Source organism: Gobius niger (genome assembly GCF_951799975.1).
Source record: "Gobius niger genome assembly, chromosome: 19".
NCBI classification, from domain to species: Eukaryota; Metazoa; Chordata; class Actinopteri; order Gobiiformes; family Gobiidae; genus Gobius; species Gobius niger.
Window position 1 is genome coordinate 10,003,769 of NC_136870.1, and position 15,236 is coordinate 10,019,004.

At 42.1% G+C, this 15,236-nt stretch overlaps 1 protein-coding gene across 2 annotated transcripts in view; it reads right to left on the reverse strand.

Moving 5' to 3' along the window:
• The window catches only part of trrap (transformation/transcription domain-associated protein), a 73,704-nt gene extending 59,815 nt beyond the window's left edge, over positions 1-13,889 (reverse strand). The window contains exons 1-22 of one of the 2 annotated variants that reach the window (XM_079577619.1): positions 13,857-13,889; positions 13,138-13,293; positions 12,790-12,839; positions 12,602-12,712; positions 12,380-12,484; positions 12,225-12,308; positions 12,079-12,135; positions 11,846-11,971; positions 11,535-11,612; positions 10,875-10,963; positions 10,414-10,510; positions 9,589-9,727; positions 7,775-7,853; positions 6,528-6,762; positions 6,062-6,398; positions 5,489-5,586; positions 5,217-5,411; positions 4,943-5,134; positions 4,695-4,860; positions 4,277-4,533; positions 3,644-3,844; positions 1,715-1,866 (exon numbers count right to left, since the gene is read on the reverse strand). In XM_079577619.1, coding sequence (XP_079433745.1) covers positions 1,715-1,866; positions 3,644-3,844; positions 4,277-4,533; positions 4,695-4,860; positions 4,943-5,134; positions 5,217-5,411; positions 5,489-5,586; positions 6,062-6,398; positions 6,528-6,762; positions 7,775-7,853; positions 9,589-9,727; positions 10,414-10,510; positions 10,875-10,963; positions 11,535-11,612; positions 11,846-11,971; positions 12,079-12,135; positions 12,225-12,308; positions 12,380-12,484; positions 12,602-12,712; positions 12,790-12,839; positions 13,138-13,237 — 2,948 coding nt within the window. In that variant the 5' untranslated portion in view covers positions 13,238-13,293; positions 13,857-13,889. Of the gene's footprint in view, positions 1-1,714; positions 1,867-3,643; positions 3,845-4,276; positions 4,534-4,694; positions 4,861-4,942; positions 5,135-5,216; positions 5,412-5,488; positions 5,587-6,061; positions 6,399-6,527; positions 6,763-7,774; positions 7,854-9,588; positions 9,728-10,413; positions 10,511-10,874; positions 10,964-11,534; positions 11,613-11,845; positions 11,972-12,078; positions 12,136-12,224; positions 12,309-12,379; positions 12,485-12,601; positions 12,713-12,789; positions 12,840-13,137; positions 13,294-13,852 lie in introns of both variants that reach the window. The other variant, XM_079577620.1, reaches the window with a different exon arrangement.
• Between the last annotated feature and the right edge of the window lie 1,347 nt (positions 13,890-15,236).

Below are 15,236 nucleotides of genomic sequence, written 5' to 3' on the forward strand. Positions count from 1 at the left end.
GGCTCTGTCAGGATGCGGAGGGAAGGAGTGCGCGGGAATCTCGCGGTGAAGACGGAGAGTGCCGACAGTTGACAGAATGGCAGATTAATTGCCCTTTACTGATTCAGGAGCCTGTCACTCCTGGGCTGCACCGTTCTCCTCACTTGGCATTTGGAGAATGGCTCCAGTTGTCTTTTCCCTTTACCTGAGAGGCTATAGTTACAGTGAAGGAAATGGCTTCGGATAGTGGTTTTAAAACAATACGGGCAATTTAAATCCACAAGAAAAATGAGACTGGAATCACCTTGTGTCAAAAAGGAAAGGAAAGGCGGTACAGCCTCTCACATCATGGCTACCACAGTGTGAGGATTCTGTCGACAAATATCAGTGTAGCTTTCATCAATGGAAAACTAGGACTAATCTGGTTTCAATATTTTCCTAATTAAAGCAGTACTAAGTAACTCGTGTCCCTAGAGGCTGTAAGCGCTACTGTAGGTGTCGTAGCATTTTGCGATTTTTACTCATTAATTGTCCGTGACAGTAAATACTACGCTGACAGAAAAGATTCCAATTACACAATGGAGATACATTTTGTTCACTCAAACGTGGCTGTAAATACTGTTTAAGTGGTGCTAGCCCGCAGTTAGCTTTGCTCGTTAGCTTTTTCTTTGTGATTCCGTTAGTGTGTATTGGTGACTCCGACCCGTAGGCAGTGAAGTTGCAAGTGGCAGTGTTCTGGCCAAAGACACCAGGGGGAGATGAAAGACCCCCAATCATCCCACTAACACTTGTATTACCCCCAGAGGGACTACGAAAAGGATTTGTGGGGAAAACGAGTTACTTAGCACTGCTTTAAATCAAAGTCAAAAGAATGGAAACAATGTCCAACAAAAAAAAAAACTATTCAAATAAAAAGGTAGGATTATTTAGTCAAGATTCCACTGACAACGGTTTTATATTCAAATGAACATAGATCGCCAACAGTTAATTAGACGCTCATGTGTCTGTGTTAGGCATAAGATGACAGCCAAGTGTGTGGGACACAGAACAACGTAAACAGACAGCGGGAAGTCAATTAACTCTTGCCCAGGGATCAATGACGGTAATGTGACTAGCCTTCCAACAAGTCTCTCCCATCGCGTGCGTCTGTTCATGCATAAGTCTCCACCTCAGAACGGAGCCCACCGCGGGGAGAGGAAAGGCCGCTGTAATTAGCCAGCGCTACTCTTGTGTCAGAACTTATCAGTGCCATGTGCGCCGCGGAGGAAACTGATAACGGGGTATAGGGGCTCGTGGCAGAGGTGAGGGAGATAGCGGACGCAGGGTTAATCCGGCGGCTGGGGTAGGGGTCACAACTGGTGAAGGGTAAAAGGGAGGTTGTGACAGATATTGTGCCCACATGAGGCTCTGTGTTCTTAAAGGCAAGTAAAGTCTATTTTGAGAAGTAAAGCGCTTTACTGATCAAGAATGGACTAAAAGTAGGCAACATAATATGACTAGGCTGCAAATAGAATCCGTAAAACATCACTAATCATCATATGATTAAACCAATACATACTGTATGTGCAGTTAAATATATGCTTTATTTTAAATGTGAATACCAAAGGTTTCCAGAAGTCATAAAAAGAGCCTAAACAAAGCAGAAGATACTACACTTAAACTAGACAATGCCACGAGAGCCAGCGGTCTGCAGTAACAAGAACGATAAAGGCAAAGTAAACAGATGAAAACGTACTTGGGATGAGACAGCAGCTGGTATAGGGCGTGTTTATTGTCGTCCAGGCTGGTCATAGCCACCAGGAAGCACTTAATGACCTCCCAGGCTTGACGCCGATAATACGGCTCGGTGTTGGCGCTCTTCAGGCAGTCCAGAGCCGTTTCGATCGCCTTCAAAGAAAGAACAAAAACAACAAGCAAAATTTAAAGTAATGATGCTCCAATATCCGAACTAACACTGGAAAAAATACGATATGGGGTATCGGCTACAAATATCCGATCAGTTTTGGCTCTCAATGCTTAAAAACACAATTTTCACTGACTAACCCATAGCGAATATGGGCATGCTGTATATCATTTTGAAGCACTTGGAGAATTCATTAATCATTTTAAACTCCACAAGCGTATTTTTGATCACCGCCCAGAATGCCGCATTGAGCAACAGCATGCTAATGCTAACAAGAACAAATCAAGGCTGGGACAGAAACTATGATAGAAATACCTACGTAAAGTAGCCTAGTAAAATAAAATAAAATAACCACTGTTGGAGCAGCCAAGTATTTGTATTTTAGTTTATGAAATGCTGTAAAAGAATAACTGATATAAGTATTTTATAATGATATAAGTTGAAACGATCAGATAACTTTATGTGAGTTGTTTATTTTTATGTAACCTATAAAAGTCTAGTGATCCATTAGTTTAGTAATAGATACAACTAATAATTGATTTGTAACACAATAAGAAAATAAAAGACTTTATTGACCTTATTAAAATGGAGAAAAGAGGACCATTCACTTTTTTAATCAGAGAAGCCACTTTTAAGAAAGTCTCGTGGTTTCGGGTAATGTCCGATATCGGCAGATACTCAAACCCCCAGTATCAGTATCGGAAGCAAAAAGGCTGGATCGGTGCATCTTTAATTTAAGCATCCACAAGACTACACCTGAATCGAAATTGTTGCAATTAGCATATAACAAAGACTGCAATGATGTAGGGAGTATAATGAAAGATCGTCTGCTCAGTTTTTAAATGTAAGAATGCATAAGAATGATTTTGTGATATATATAGTCTCCCATAAAACAGCTAAAAAATAAAGATGCTCAGGTTTGTCCAGGCCACGTCTCCTAGTATGACCCGCTTCCGAAAACCACTGATCTAAACACCAATATGTAGCTTTAAGCGCCTCACTCAGAAACAGAGAGAGCCGCTTGGCCGTAGCAAAGGTCATCGCAATTTTCTACATTATGAGCCGACATGCCATGGCGAGCAGGGATTTAAAAATGAGAGAAAACCAAACTAATTAACGCCAGTCAGAACACAAAACCAGGAAGTGATGACTGTGGGGAAAAGTAGAGGTTGAAAAGGGAGACGAGGGCGCCGCTTAATTGAATTGTGGAACTGTCAGAATATTAGGATATCAGCGTTTTTTTCTGTCATGGCTGAAACTCAGCGGCGTTCTAAATATACCCATTGTGTCATTTATTTTTTTTAAAGTAAATATTTGAGAAAACACAGCAGGTCTTCAACCAAAGAGGAGGGAAGTTCGCATCAGCGGATAATAATTTTGAAAAATGATGAAATCGAGAAGGTGTCTATATTGCTGCTTTAGTTTTCTGCTCAGACAGCTGCAAACGCACAGACAGGCGGCTTAGAGAGAAGAAGCAGTGGCCATTATAGAGAGTAAATAATGCCGTCATGGTGGCCCCGCGCTAGATTGATGATTACTGACTGGGAGATGAGGAGGAGAAAAAATTTAATTACCTGCAGGACACATACATCTTATCACTCTCACACACACAACCCTGACAAGGACATATTGCCCACTACGTAGACTAATAATGAGGATTACAAAGGTCTCTTTTAAGTTTCATTCTTCCTTTGAGAACCAAAAAGAAACAAGGCTAAGACGATACGCTGTGCAAATTAAATCCAGGTTAGCTTGGCTTACCTTTTCCATGGGCAGCTGTATAGAGGCCTTGCAGTCAGTGAACTCCGCCTTAATGCTGGGGCCCTGGACTTCAGTGACCACATAATGGAGCCGTTGAGATTCCTTTAGCATCTTCCTGTTGCTGCCACCAAATTTCCCCAGAACTCTATAAGCGACGTGGGAGATGCTCTCGGCAGGGTTACGAAGGGTACGCCACAACGCCTAAAACAGGAAACAAACATTTCAAAGTCTGTAACTTATATATCAAAATATATAATTTCACATGTTATTTTGACACTGACAGCCGCTAAAGGGCGCTCTAGGTTTGTGTACCAGTATCAGCTGCACCTGTGCCACTGAAGGTTTAAAAAAAGGTCGTCAAGCAGCAGAAAAAAGTGTGGAGTGAGCGAAAAGTAAAACAAAAAAAGCTAAAAGCAGGCTTAAAGCTAGATGGCCACAGCTAGAAGAACGAGTTTGCAAATGAGAGCTTGAACAACGTGCTGCCAGGAGAGGCTTGTCAATGGTGCACTTACGCTTCTATGCCCAGGTAGTTACGACTTAATACTCCAGAGCGACTTGTATATGTTTTCTTCTTCATTATGGCATTTCTTGGGTGGTATATCAATTCAAAACAATGTGGGAACATTTATTTACCTGCATGAGCTCCGCCCTAACCGGCTGAATGTGGTCGTACAGAAAGTCCGGCTGCAGGTTGTCCACGCACAGCTCCAGGGTGCGCAGGCCCTGGCTGACCAGCGTCTGGGAGCCGTTGAGAGCGGACACCAGGGGGTCCATGAGCATGGGCAGGTAGGGCAGTAGCGAGCTCAGACGCACTGGCACCGTCAGACACAGCTCCACGAACAGGTCCTTCATGTGCTGCTTGTGAAGGCCGCTCTGCAGCATGTTCAGGCCTGGGGATGAAAAAGGAAAACGGGTCAGGAAAAAAAGGGTTTGAAGCTTAAAATTGTTCTTTTGGTCAGGTAGATGCAGGTTTGGGGTTTTAGGCCAGTTTGCTCTACCTGTTTATGGTCAGATTATTTTCAATGACTGTATATTAAAAATCACCCCGTACCTTGCAGTAGATTTGGCAAAAGAGGTAGAAACTCCTGGTAGAGCAGGTCATGGCTGCCTCCACCGATGGATCGAAAGAGAGCGCGCAGAAGCAGGAAGTAGTTGTATGGCTCTTTTGCAGACTGGGCTAGCTCCATAGAACTGTTCACAATTTTGTGGAGGTGAGGCTGACAAAGACACAAAACAATCAAACACTTCAAAAGACAAAGGTAACGATGTTTTACGATACGCTGCATGTTGGTGACTTACCTTAAGCATCTGCTCGTTTTCGGCAGCAAACAGTGACACGGATCCAAAAACCAGCTTGAACAGTTTAAGGTAGAGATTTGAGAGCTCGACGTTGGATCCCATCTCGGGGAGCCTCTCCAGCAGATACTCCACTAAGATGGTTGCAAACAGGGCAGACGTTGACAGGTTGGCAAGGAACGAGTTGGCCACAATCTGAAAATAGGAAACATATCATTATTCATATCCACTGCCTGTTAGTCTGTAGGTAGGTTAGTCTGTACTTTAAAGTGTGTACCTGCAGTGCATAGTTCTTGGATATCCTTTCCACCATGTAGGGCACAGTAGTCTGAAAGATCTCTTTAAAAGTGAGTGGATTCATCATGGTAAAGACTCCAGCAAAGTGTTCCAGAACTTCTTTCTCCTCTTTCATGCGAACGGTTTGGCAGTTGGCCACTCGGATGTATGTCTGCTGGTTGTTGGCAACTTGCACCTGGTAAACAACAACGTTTTACTTTATTTACACATGATAAAGCTTTTAAAAACGTTTTGTCACCACATCAATCATACCTGATAGATGTCCAAGGCCTGCATGGCGTACTTTACCAACTTGATGTATATTTGTGTTTCCTTTGGTTGGAGTTGCTTGTTAGGAATGAACTGAGCTTCTGTGGGCAAAATAAGGAAAGGGTTTAGAGACACCATTACTAGATTCAATATAATAAGGACAAAGCCTGCAATGTTCATGAGAATCCATTTGAAATAGCTTGAAATAGTTCTGCTGCATTCACTCAAGCACATTCACTTTTTGCACAAACTGTACCTCCTAGCATGGCTTGTACCTATCCACCAGGTTCCCATCGCCTTGTGTCCCATTACCTCAGCATTTAAACGTTAATCAGACTTTCATACTCAAACAGCTCAGTTACTCATCTTTACACAAACTTTGTCTATACTCTACCCACCTGAGGAAATGGCATTTGGTCAAATCGCAAATTATGTAAAAAATATCTCCCATCTTCATCTTCCATTATCATAAAACCAGCCAACCCTGTAGATTTAGTAATGATGCTCAACTGCCTTAATGTCAAATGTTAAATGCAAACACTACCGAGTAATATAAGCAAAACTGTCCTCACTGACCTCCTGGAGCTTTACAAGACGTGATGCCCCACGTGATGGTCTTGACTCCGCACACCAGCGTCTTCACCAAGCTGCGGCAGTCCGACACCTGAAACGTCTGCTTGTCCTCCTTGTCCACGGATCGGTCGAACGGCGTGACGGGAGGCTGCGGCGGGGCGGCGACCGGTGTGGGTGGGGCGGGCGGCGGCAGGGCCGGGGTGGTGGATGGGGTCGGGGTGGCCGGTACTCCGGGTAAGGCCACGGGGTCGACCACGCCCATCTCAGACTGGGGCTTGCACTTCTTGAAGATGGACACGAGCTGGTAGCGGGCGATGGTGTGGAACTTCAGCACAAATACCTGGGGTTTGAAAACGGAACGGCAAAGTTTATCCTCTTACAATCTTACAAAAACAGATTGAGGTCTGAGGTGGGAAGTACTGTAACTGCTGGTCACTTTATACAATAAGACCTATAGAACGTGGCTGACCTCCAACATCCTCATGAGGATATCTCTCCCGTTGCCGTTCTCCTGCTCGGACTTGGAGCGGATGCAGTCGACCAGGTTCAGCAGCAGCTTGCAGGACATGGTCTGGATGTTACTGGGGAGGGACTCGTCGTCGATGTTCTTGGCGAACAGTTGGACGGCCAGCGACAGATCCGTCAGGGGGAGATTCTGCCGGACGTGGTGCACCAGGTCTGCGAGCGTGCTGTAGGCGAGCGGCCTGAAAAAAAGGGAGGAGGAAGAGCAGAGCGAGTGTGACATTTGGAGAATAATAGTAGGAACATTTCAGGGCTGATTTGAAGTGAATGCCAAAAAGGCGACGCTCAACCACCTGACATTTTGTGCAAACTCAAGAAAATTATAATCAGAAAGGCTGAGAGGAGAGAGAAGCTGCTTAGAAGGGGTAGAAATTTCACATGTTGAGGCGGCACTCTTAAAAAACAGGAAAAGGATTTGAAAAAAAAAAAAAAGTCAAATTGCGGATCAAGTTTTTCAAAATCAGGATTCAGTTCACAGAGCATATTTTAAGCACATCCTTGAGTAAAGACTGGAACAAAACTGCTAAACCAGTTGGAAAAATCATGCGAGTTTCGGGAATGTGTCTGTAGAGGTTTTAACAGCCGAATTTGAAAGTTTTGCACTAAATCAAACCTCATGAACCCGAGATAGTTTGTCGCTTCCCGAGGACAGACACAGACAGGACCTATACAAGTGTAACCTTTGTGATTTGCTCCTAGCGATCATTAAAACTGCGATGAAACAGACGCACGGATTTTTGCGCAGCATCTAATTACTGTCCTCCAAAGGATTCAGAATAAGTGATCATGCAACAGAGCCTGGCATATATGAGGAGAAAAACAGAGGGGCTAATGAGTGACACTGATAGCGATGCCAGTTCTTATCCGGCCCTGCGTATTCCCGCGCTGCGCTAATGTGAACCGACAGCTATTTTGTTGACGAGGTGAGGCGGCTTGGCAACGGAGAGGGTCAAAGAGGCACTGAGACGGGCCGGGGGGAGGGATTGCAGGCAGCGTGCCCTCTGGAGATGCAGGTGTACATGACAGTTTGACAGGGCAGTGTTGCAGTCTGTTAACCTGAGAGTCTCCGCCGCCTTCGAGACCGGGGGCCTGATTAATATGCCCCCGCACTTTCAGAAAGCACCTGGATGAGCGAGGCGCCGCAGCGGAGCGGGTGCTGACGACGGGAGATCAGATCACTGGAAACGCACTCACCTCAGAGTCTCCCGGGCGGTGTAGCCGGAGCCGATCAGGATGGACTCGTCGAAAAGTTTGTCCATACAGGGAATGAACTCTGAAACAGAGTGAAAATGTTATTAGGTTGAAGGCTGAAGTCTCAGGATTGTGTAGCAGCGGTAACTTTCTGTATTTACCACAGGCTAATCTTTCACAAATGCTAAATAACAACCGGAAGTCATTAAAAAAGGCCTGAAATTTTCTGAACCCACGCTACATGTGCACAGTCATATAGGTTTCTTCACCAAATAGGATATCTCTCAGTATATTAGCTGAAAAGTATTTGAGCAACTTTAGCGGAAGTAACACAGTAATGTGGAAAATCACCCCAAATGTGCATATCTGTCACAAGCTTTTACTGATAGATGGTGGAGCGTTCCTAAGAAATAAATGATTGAAATGCCAAGACAGTAGATGACTTTCACATCATTCTAGAAAAGCAGGGTTCCGGCACAGTTTGCAATAAGAACTTTAAGATATTGGGAAGAATTGAGATGCTACAAATGTTAAGAAAGTTAGGAATGAGTTTGCCTCAACCAACGTTTTAATTTAATCCTGTCCTCTTTTATTGTTTGAAATGAAAAGATCAGGTATAGGGCCTTCAAGTCAAATGATATTTGCCAAAAAAAAAAAAACACACACATTTGATTTATATAAATAACATAATTTAGAGCAGAAACAGGCTACCTGCATAATAGTAGTAGTAGTATTAGGGAGGGATGGAGGCATTTTCTTACATACATATTGCCTTAATTTTCAATTTTATACAGATTTATTAAGATTTAAGTGTGCATTAGATACTGTTCTATATGAATTACAATAACTTATTATTCCAAATGAATGAACAACGACTTCACACTTGATACAGTGAGAACAGAAGGAATCCAGTGCATCACACCCCGTAAAAGGGACTAAGACAATTGTCTTTAACACCAGTTTGTCTCATGGCACTCACTGAGCTCACTGGGCTATCACTCCACTTCACTCAAGTTAAAGCAATCTTTGTCAGAATGGTACCACTCTGGTGCAAAGGAAACGGAAAAAGCACTTCATTCAAGTGCGCACCTTGTCCCCCTACGCCCCTGTCCTCACGTAGATTGCCCTGTGCAAAACGTCAACAGACACACGAACCATGCAACTTTTTATACTACTGTGCTTCCTTTAGATCTTCTGACAGAGAGACAGCTGCCTCCGAAAGTTAAGAAGGATCCAATGAAGTAAAAGTGAGGCAGTGATGCTAATGTGGCTAAGAGTTAACTGCTCTTTAAACAGCTGTTTCAAAGCGCCGCACCAGGCTCTGACCCTCGCCTCGTTATAAACCAGACACAAAACTCCTGCTTTATAATTACATAAATAACTCAGGTCTTAAAAACACACGCTTCAAATTTAAGACCTAAACCCACATTTTCAGCAAGTTTAAGACTTAAAGGGCTTATTTTTACTTAATCAAATTTAAGACATATTAAAACCCTGCGGAAACCCTAAATAGGTTCAGGTCAATATACGGCTGCCAGTATTTTTTTTTTTTACATATTATTCTATTTTACTACACATTAATGAACCCCAAAAGCTATACGGCTGACTTCCTACTGCATTTTTATTTTTCGGGCATTTGAATATTGTAAAACCTCATTGACCAGTGAGAATAGGCAGAGTATTTACATCACCTGACCCCAATCAACACAAACTCTATGCAACATCAACAATATCTAACAATCACCGTTTTCATGTTACAGTTTAGCCACCTCCTAAAATCATTAATAATCTGGCGGTGTGCGCTCAGTGGTACATACGGCTGCGCAGGTCGGTGGTGAGGATGTGCTTGGCTGCAATAAGGAGCTCTTTGCGGAGGTGCGCTGTCTCCGAGGGGCAGTTTGACAACAGCTGGAGCATACCCTTCACCATCTGCTGAGAGTATTTAGCCACAAGGTCCTAAAAGTGGAAACAAATTAAGGATATTATTAAGTATTTTTTACACACGCATTTAAGCCACGATTTATCACTTTATACTGCAACCATTTGTTTCATTAATATCCTTCAATGATTGCAGAGTATTGTCATTACCACAAGCAGAACTGTCTGATTTATTATTATCTAACCAAGGCTTTTTCTGACACGTATTGCAGCAGATTTGCAATCAAGATTCAGCTCATTGGGTACATTTTGTCACAAGGTTAATTTTCAAGATTTACTTCTAATAGAACTAAGGTTTGGGCAATGAATCCTGGCTTTGTCAACTTGGAATATGCCTGTGCCACCCCTTTTATGAAATAACCTGGTAGTTCAGTATATTCAGGTAGTCAGTTGATCTCATTCGTTGGATCATAAAAATCTGGTGGCGACTTTTGAGCAAGATCCCATGGATATTGCACTACCTAATCCATTCAAATTGCAATTTAGATGATGATTGATTGTGCCACCCTTGCATACTGTTCAACATAGCAAAAAGCTAAGAACATTAAATCAATAATACATTACTCCAACAAATCAAATTAAAAATAGCTGTTGCAGTTTTGTAAATGGCAAGCTGGTGCAGATTAAAACTTGATACAGATGGGAGTTGTTAAATTGCAGTGTGTCGTGGTGTCAGCCCGAGCCATTAAACAGATGGAGAGTACCTGGTATATGCGGATGATGTAGGCCAGAAATGACAGTGTCTTGATCTGTGCCGCGATGAAGTCTGCATACAGCTCCTTGTTAAAGAGTTTGTGTTGCCTGGAATAGAAATAGCACAATTACCATACAAAAGCCATTAAGTGGGTGTCATCGGTGACATTAATGATGCTGCGTACCTGCGGAGTGTGGTAATTAGAGGCAAAGATTGTTGGTCTACATATGGGGGAGAGTTCTACTTGGGTGACTTGTTTGTTTGAATCACAGCTGTTACTGCACATTAGGAGAAGCTCGAGCTACACTGCCAGAGGAATCTGCCTGACCATTATGTGTGCATCTCTACATTTTATATCAACTTATCGATATAGGATACAAGACCTCATACTTATTACATATACATTTGCGTGTACCAATTCACTAGCAAACTTATTTTGACACATTAAAAACCACCGCAGTTCCTGTTTACCTGGCTTGTGGAGACACCTGCAGCATGATGGTGTTCATGATGAGAGGCACAAACTCTGACACCACGTTGTGAATGTTCAGTTTGTACAGCTGCAGGTGACAAAGCAAAACAAAAACATGGTTTATGGAAATTATAATGCAATACTGAGTGAAAAGTACTGAGAACACAGGACGTAGCGCCTGTATAGACAAATACAGAAAAATCTGTGTCTTTTGCCAAAATAAATGCATCTTTTGTCACTCCCCATCAGTTCACTCAGCAGGTGGGTGTAGATTGTGTAGATTCGCTACTTGCGCAATACCATAATGCATTGCACCTTGGGGGGTCGCTAATGTAAACAATATGGCGTTGCGAGCTGTCATCAAAGAGATTCCACAAAACCAAAGCTTAAGAAAATCTGTACCTTTTTGTCTATTGATTTTGAAAAGTCGATTGAAAAAAAAGCTCGTTAACCACGCGTGCAGTGTTTTGTCATTCTGGATTACGCTTTAGAGCAATTATGAGCACAGCAGAAGTTATTTTTCATCATTGTTTGGCTGTAGCTTCACTCGCACTCAAAGGCCTCCAGTAACCACCCCCAAACTACCCCCAAAGGCGCAAAAGCATTATGGGTCATGTGCAAGCAGAGAATGAGAGAAAGCATGGGAGTGGTTCACTAACCTGATACATGAGCACGACAATTATGGGCAGCTCGGCCAACACCTTCAGAGACAGAGATCCCCGGGGAATAATGGTGTGCTGAGAACAAAAGGGCAGATTATATTTATACACAGCTTTTGCACAAGGTCTTACAATAACCCTTTAACTTATAAACTACTGTAATATAACATATAATATATTTCTCATATTGTGACAACAGCCCGAGATTACTTGAAAGCGTGTGCTGAAATAGAGAGCACTACTGCCATCAAGTGGATTCAATGAGTTCTGCTCAATATCTGATGAAACCCTATTGGACTGGTTTGACTTACTGTTCTCGTTTCACTGTCCTCTCTATCAGGTGCCGTCTTAACCAACACAGACGTGATCATTCCCACCATCTCAGGAGAGGGAACTGTGTTTTCAGCGATCACTTGAGGATTCTCAAAGTAGCGTGCCTAAGAGAAGCATAAAGGGTTGTTACGGTTAAAAAAAACACACACACACATGCTAGATGCATTTAAAATGGGTGAGAAGAGTACTCTAAATAAATAAATATACTTACCACTACTTTTGGAAGATCTTTGTAAATCTGCTTCACAAAGTCTAAAAAGTGATGAATCTGGATCAAAGGAATCAAAATGAATCTTACAGTTCAGCAATATATGGTATTTTTACATTATTAATGTAAATAAGTGGAAGCTCAATCACCTCCTGAGAGATTGGCGGACGAAACTGTTTATGCAGTTCGATTATAATACGAAGGCAGATCAAGACATTCTCTTCACTTTCGATCTGCAAAGAAACCGTTCATTATTGGTGGTTTCTCAACAGAATGATTTTGCCGTATTCTGTAGCAGCCCAACCTCTAAAAATCTGAACATCACAGACAGAACGTTCTTGATGTGTGGACGAAGATGTTCATTTGTTGGAATGCGATGAATTATTTCTAATACCAATTTTCTTAGTTGCTGAAAAGACAAAGATACATACAGGTATTTATACTAGCCCAGTGTTAGTTGACCAACATGAACTTAATCTAATCAGATAGATAGCATAACAACAAAACACGGCTCTATTGCTCGTACCTGCGTAGGTTTCTCTTGGAGGAATTGCACTTCTCCATCCTGAAGAAATGTGAGGAAGCGAGGGATGATGTGTTCCAAGAAAGTAGAATACTGAGGTGAAGACGTCACATTCTGAAACAGAAACCATGTAGTAATATTAGCAATATTCAAACTGTAAAAAGAAAACCACTGTGGTATTTCAAACATACCTCGAAGTTCTCGCTGACCTCCTGCATCATCTTCAGTTTGGTTTCATCGGCTGAAAGACCATAGAATTGTGTCACAAAAACTACTAGCTTCCTTTCTCCAACACATGAGTCTCCTTATGTGTCTGGCAGCAGATTCTCAGATCTTATCAGTTTTACTTTCAGCGTCCAGTGTGATCAAAAGGTACACCACATTCTCACACACACACACACACACACACTACCTCTCTCTCACACACCCACAAGTACCTTTGACTGGACTAAAGAAGATCGCTCTCATCACATCGCCCAAGCCAGAGCACAACAGTAATACAGCCTATAAACAAATGATGTGTAAAATGTGAAACTTACGTGTGTTGGTGTCCGTAAGAGCAGCAACAAACTGCAGGTACTTCTTCATCAGGGTGGTCTGGTCCACCACCGTGGGGCTGGGTGCAGGTACGAAGGCCATGGTGGTTGTGGCTTTGGCAGGCGGTCTGCCCCGCTTCTAGTGTGTTTTCATGTGCACTGCAACATGCATGCATTCAGTTAGCAAAGGGTACAGCAGTGTAGTGGTAATACATTAAGAAATAGCTTTAAAGTATGCATGATCCAGTTTAAACTCTAAATAAGCCAAATTACGCACTAGAAGTCCAAACAAACTTAACGGGCGCACATATATTACGTCAGTTAAAAGCGTCCGTTAGCTCAAAAAGATCCCGCACGATTTGTAAATAAGAGCAATTTCACACGTTTGTGCATTCGTTTTAATCATACTCATCGCACCAATACACCGATCAAAGCAATAAGCTCAGGTGATTGCGTGCTATTTTCCACTCCATTTCCAAAACAGATCACATTAGCTCCCATACATTAGCTCCGGTGAGCTAACACGCTAGCACTCTCAAAGAAAGAAAGAACCGCACATCCCCATTAAACTTTACCCGGTGTCACTAGAACATACGGATATACCAGATTTTACACACAAAGTCTTGCAATTACTTATAACAGAGTGGCTGCTACAGTTCAAATATTAAAACTGTGATAGAAATGTGAAAAATATTATTAAACGGCAAAGTATGCTTACCTACCGCCAGACAGGAAACTGCCGCTCTGTATCCGCCGCGCTGTTCAGAGCGACAGGCAACGCAGGGGCCGTGGTATTCATCCGCGCTCTGGGTTTTAAAAATGGATTATAGAACACAATCATTGAATTGATATTTACTTGACACTACTCGCGTGTGTAAATACGCAAACGTTTCTGGGTTACGAAAGATGTCTGGGGTTTAGATGGCAATTAATGACGATCTAGTTACCGCGGATGGATAGAGACGGTACGCAGGGTGCTGTAAGACCATCAATTTCGATGGTCTTATTGGTTTTCACTTATATCCATGCTTTCCCGTCTAACCTATGTGCCAAACTCGTCCGCTCGTATTGGTATATCCCCTTGTCGTATTGTGGAAGAATATAGATACTAAAAAATGACTATAGCTGTTTGAACAAACAACATATTTGGCCTAAACTGATTTTCATTCATTATGAACTTCTTTTAAACACTGCAAGATAATACAGATAAAATAATATCGAAGACTGGATAATTAGGAGCAAAGTAGGTACATATTTTCAAATTTTGCATAAACCTCTGAAAGCATGTTATTAAATGAGCCTATATGAAAGCCAATGTGGTTCTTTAGCCATGCCCTAAGATAAGATAAGATCAGATCAGATCAGATCAGATCAGATAAGATAAGATTGCCTTTAATGATCTCTTAATGGAGAAACGTACTTGTTACATTCAGCTCTCAGAAACACTCATGGTGTGCAAATAGGCAGGAAATGTGAAAAAGCTCTTTAGGCATTTGATGATTTTGACAGTGGTGTGATTTACACTAGACACACTGACATGACACATGTGTTTACTTTTACTACAGAATAGTAGCTAAGCCAACTTAAAATGTTGCCATGTCCATGGTCTGTCAGGTTTTTCTGCTGCTTTCTTCTTTTGAGTTTCTTCTCTGGAGATTCTAACTTTTAAAACCTATTTATGAAAATTTGCACCCATTTTTATTTTTATAAGGGTGATTTAAAAGCATCAAATAGAGACTTTTAACTACATGTTGAACTGTTGCTTATAATGGCTTTGTTTATGCAACTGATGGTTTGATAACTCCAAGCGCTGAATGACAAACTGCATACTACTAATTACTGAAAGCATATTGGCAGTCTGTCCTGTTTCGTCCTGCTATAAACAGCATTTTAAAATGAATGCATTTGGGCAAAGTTAAAGTCTTGTCCCTTCTCTAATAGCCTGCAATTTATAATGTCCTTCTTCTTTTCTACAGTCTTCAACGAGAATAAACTTATGGGTGCAAATGAAATCTTTCTTTTCACCACATGTCACATTGAACTCAATAGACTACATAATTTGACGCACAAAGTGACATCCTCATTCTAGGTGCACATTGTTC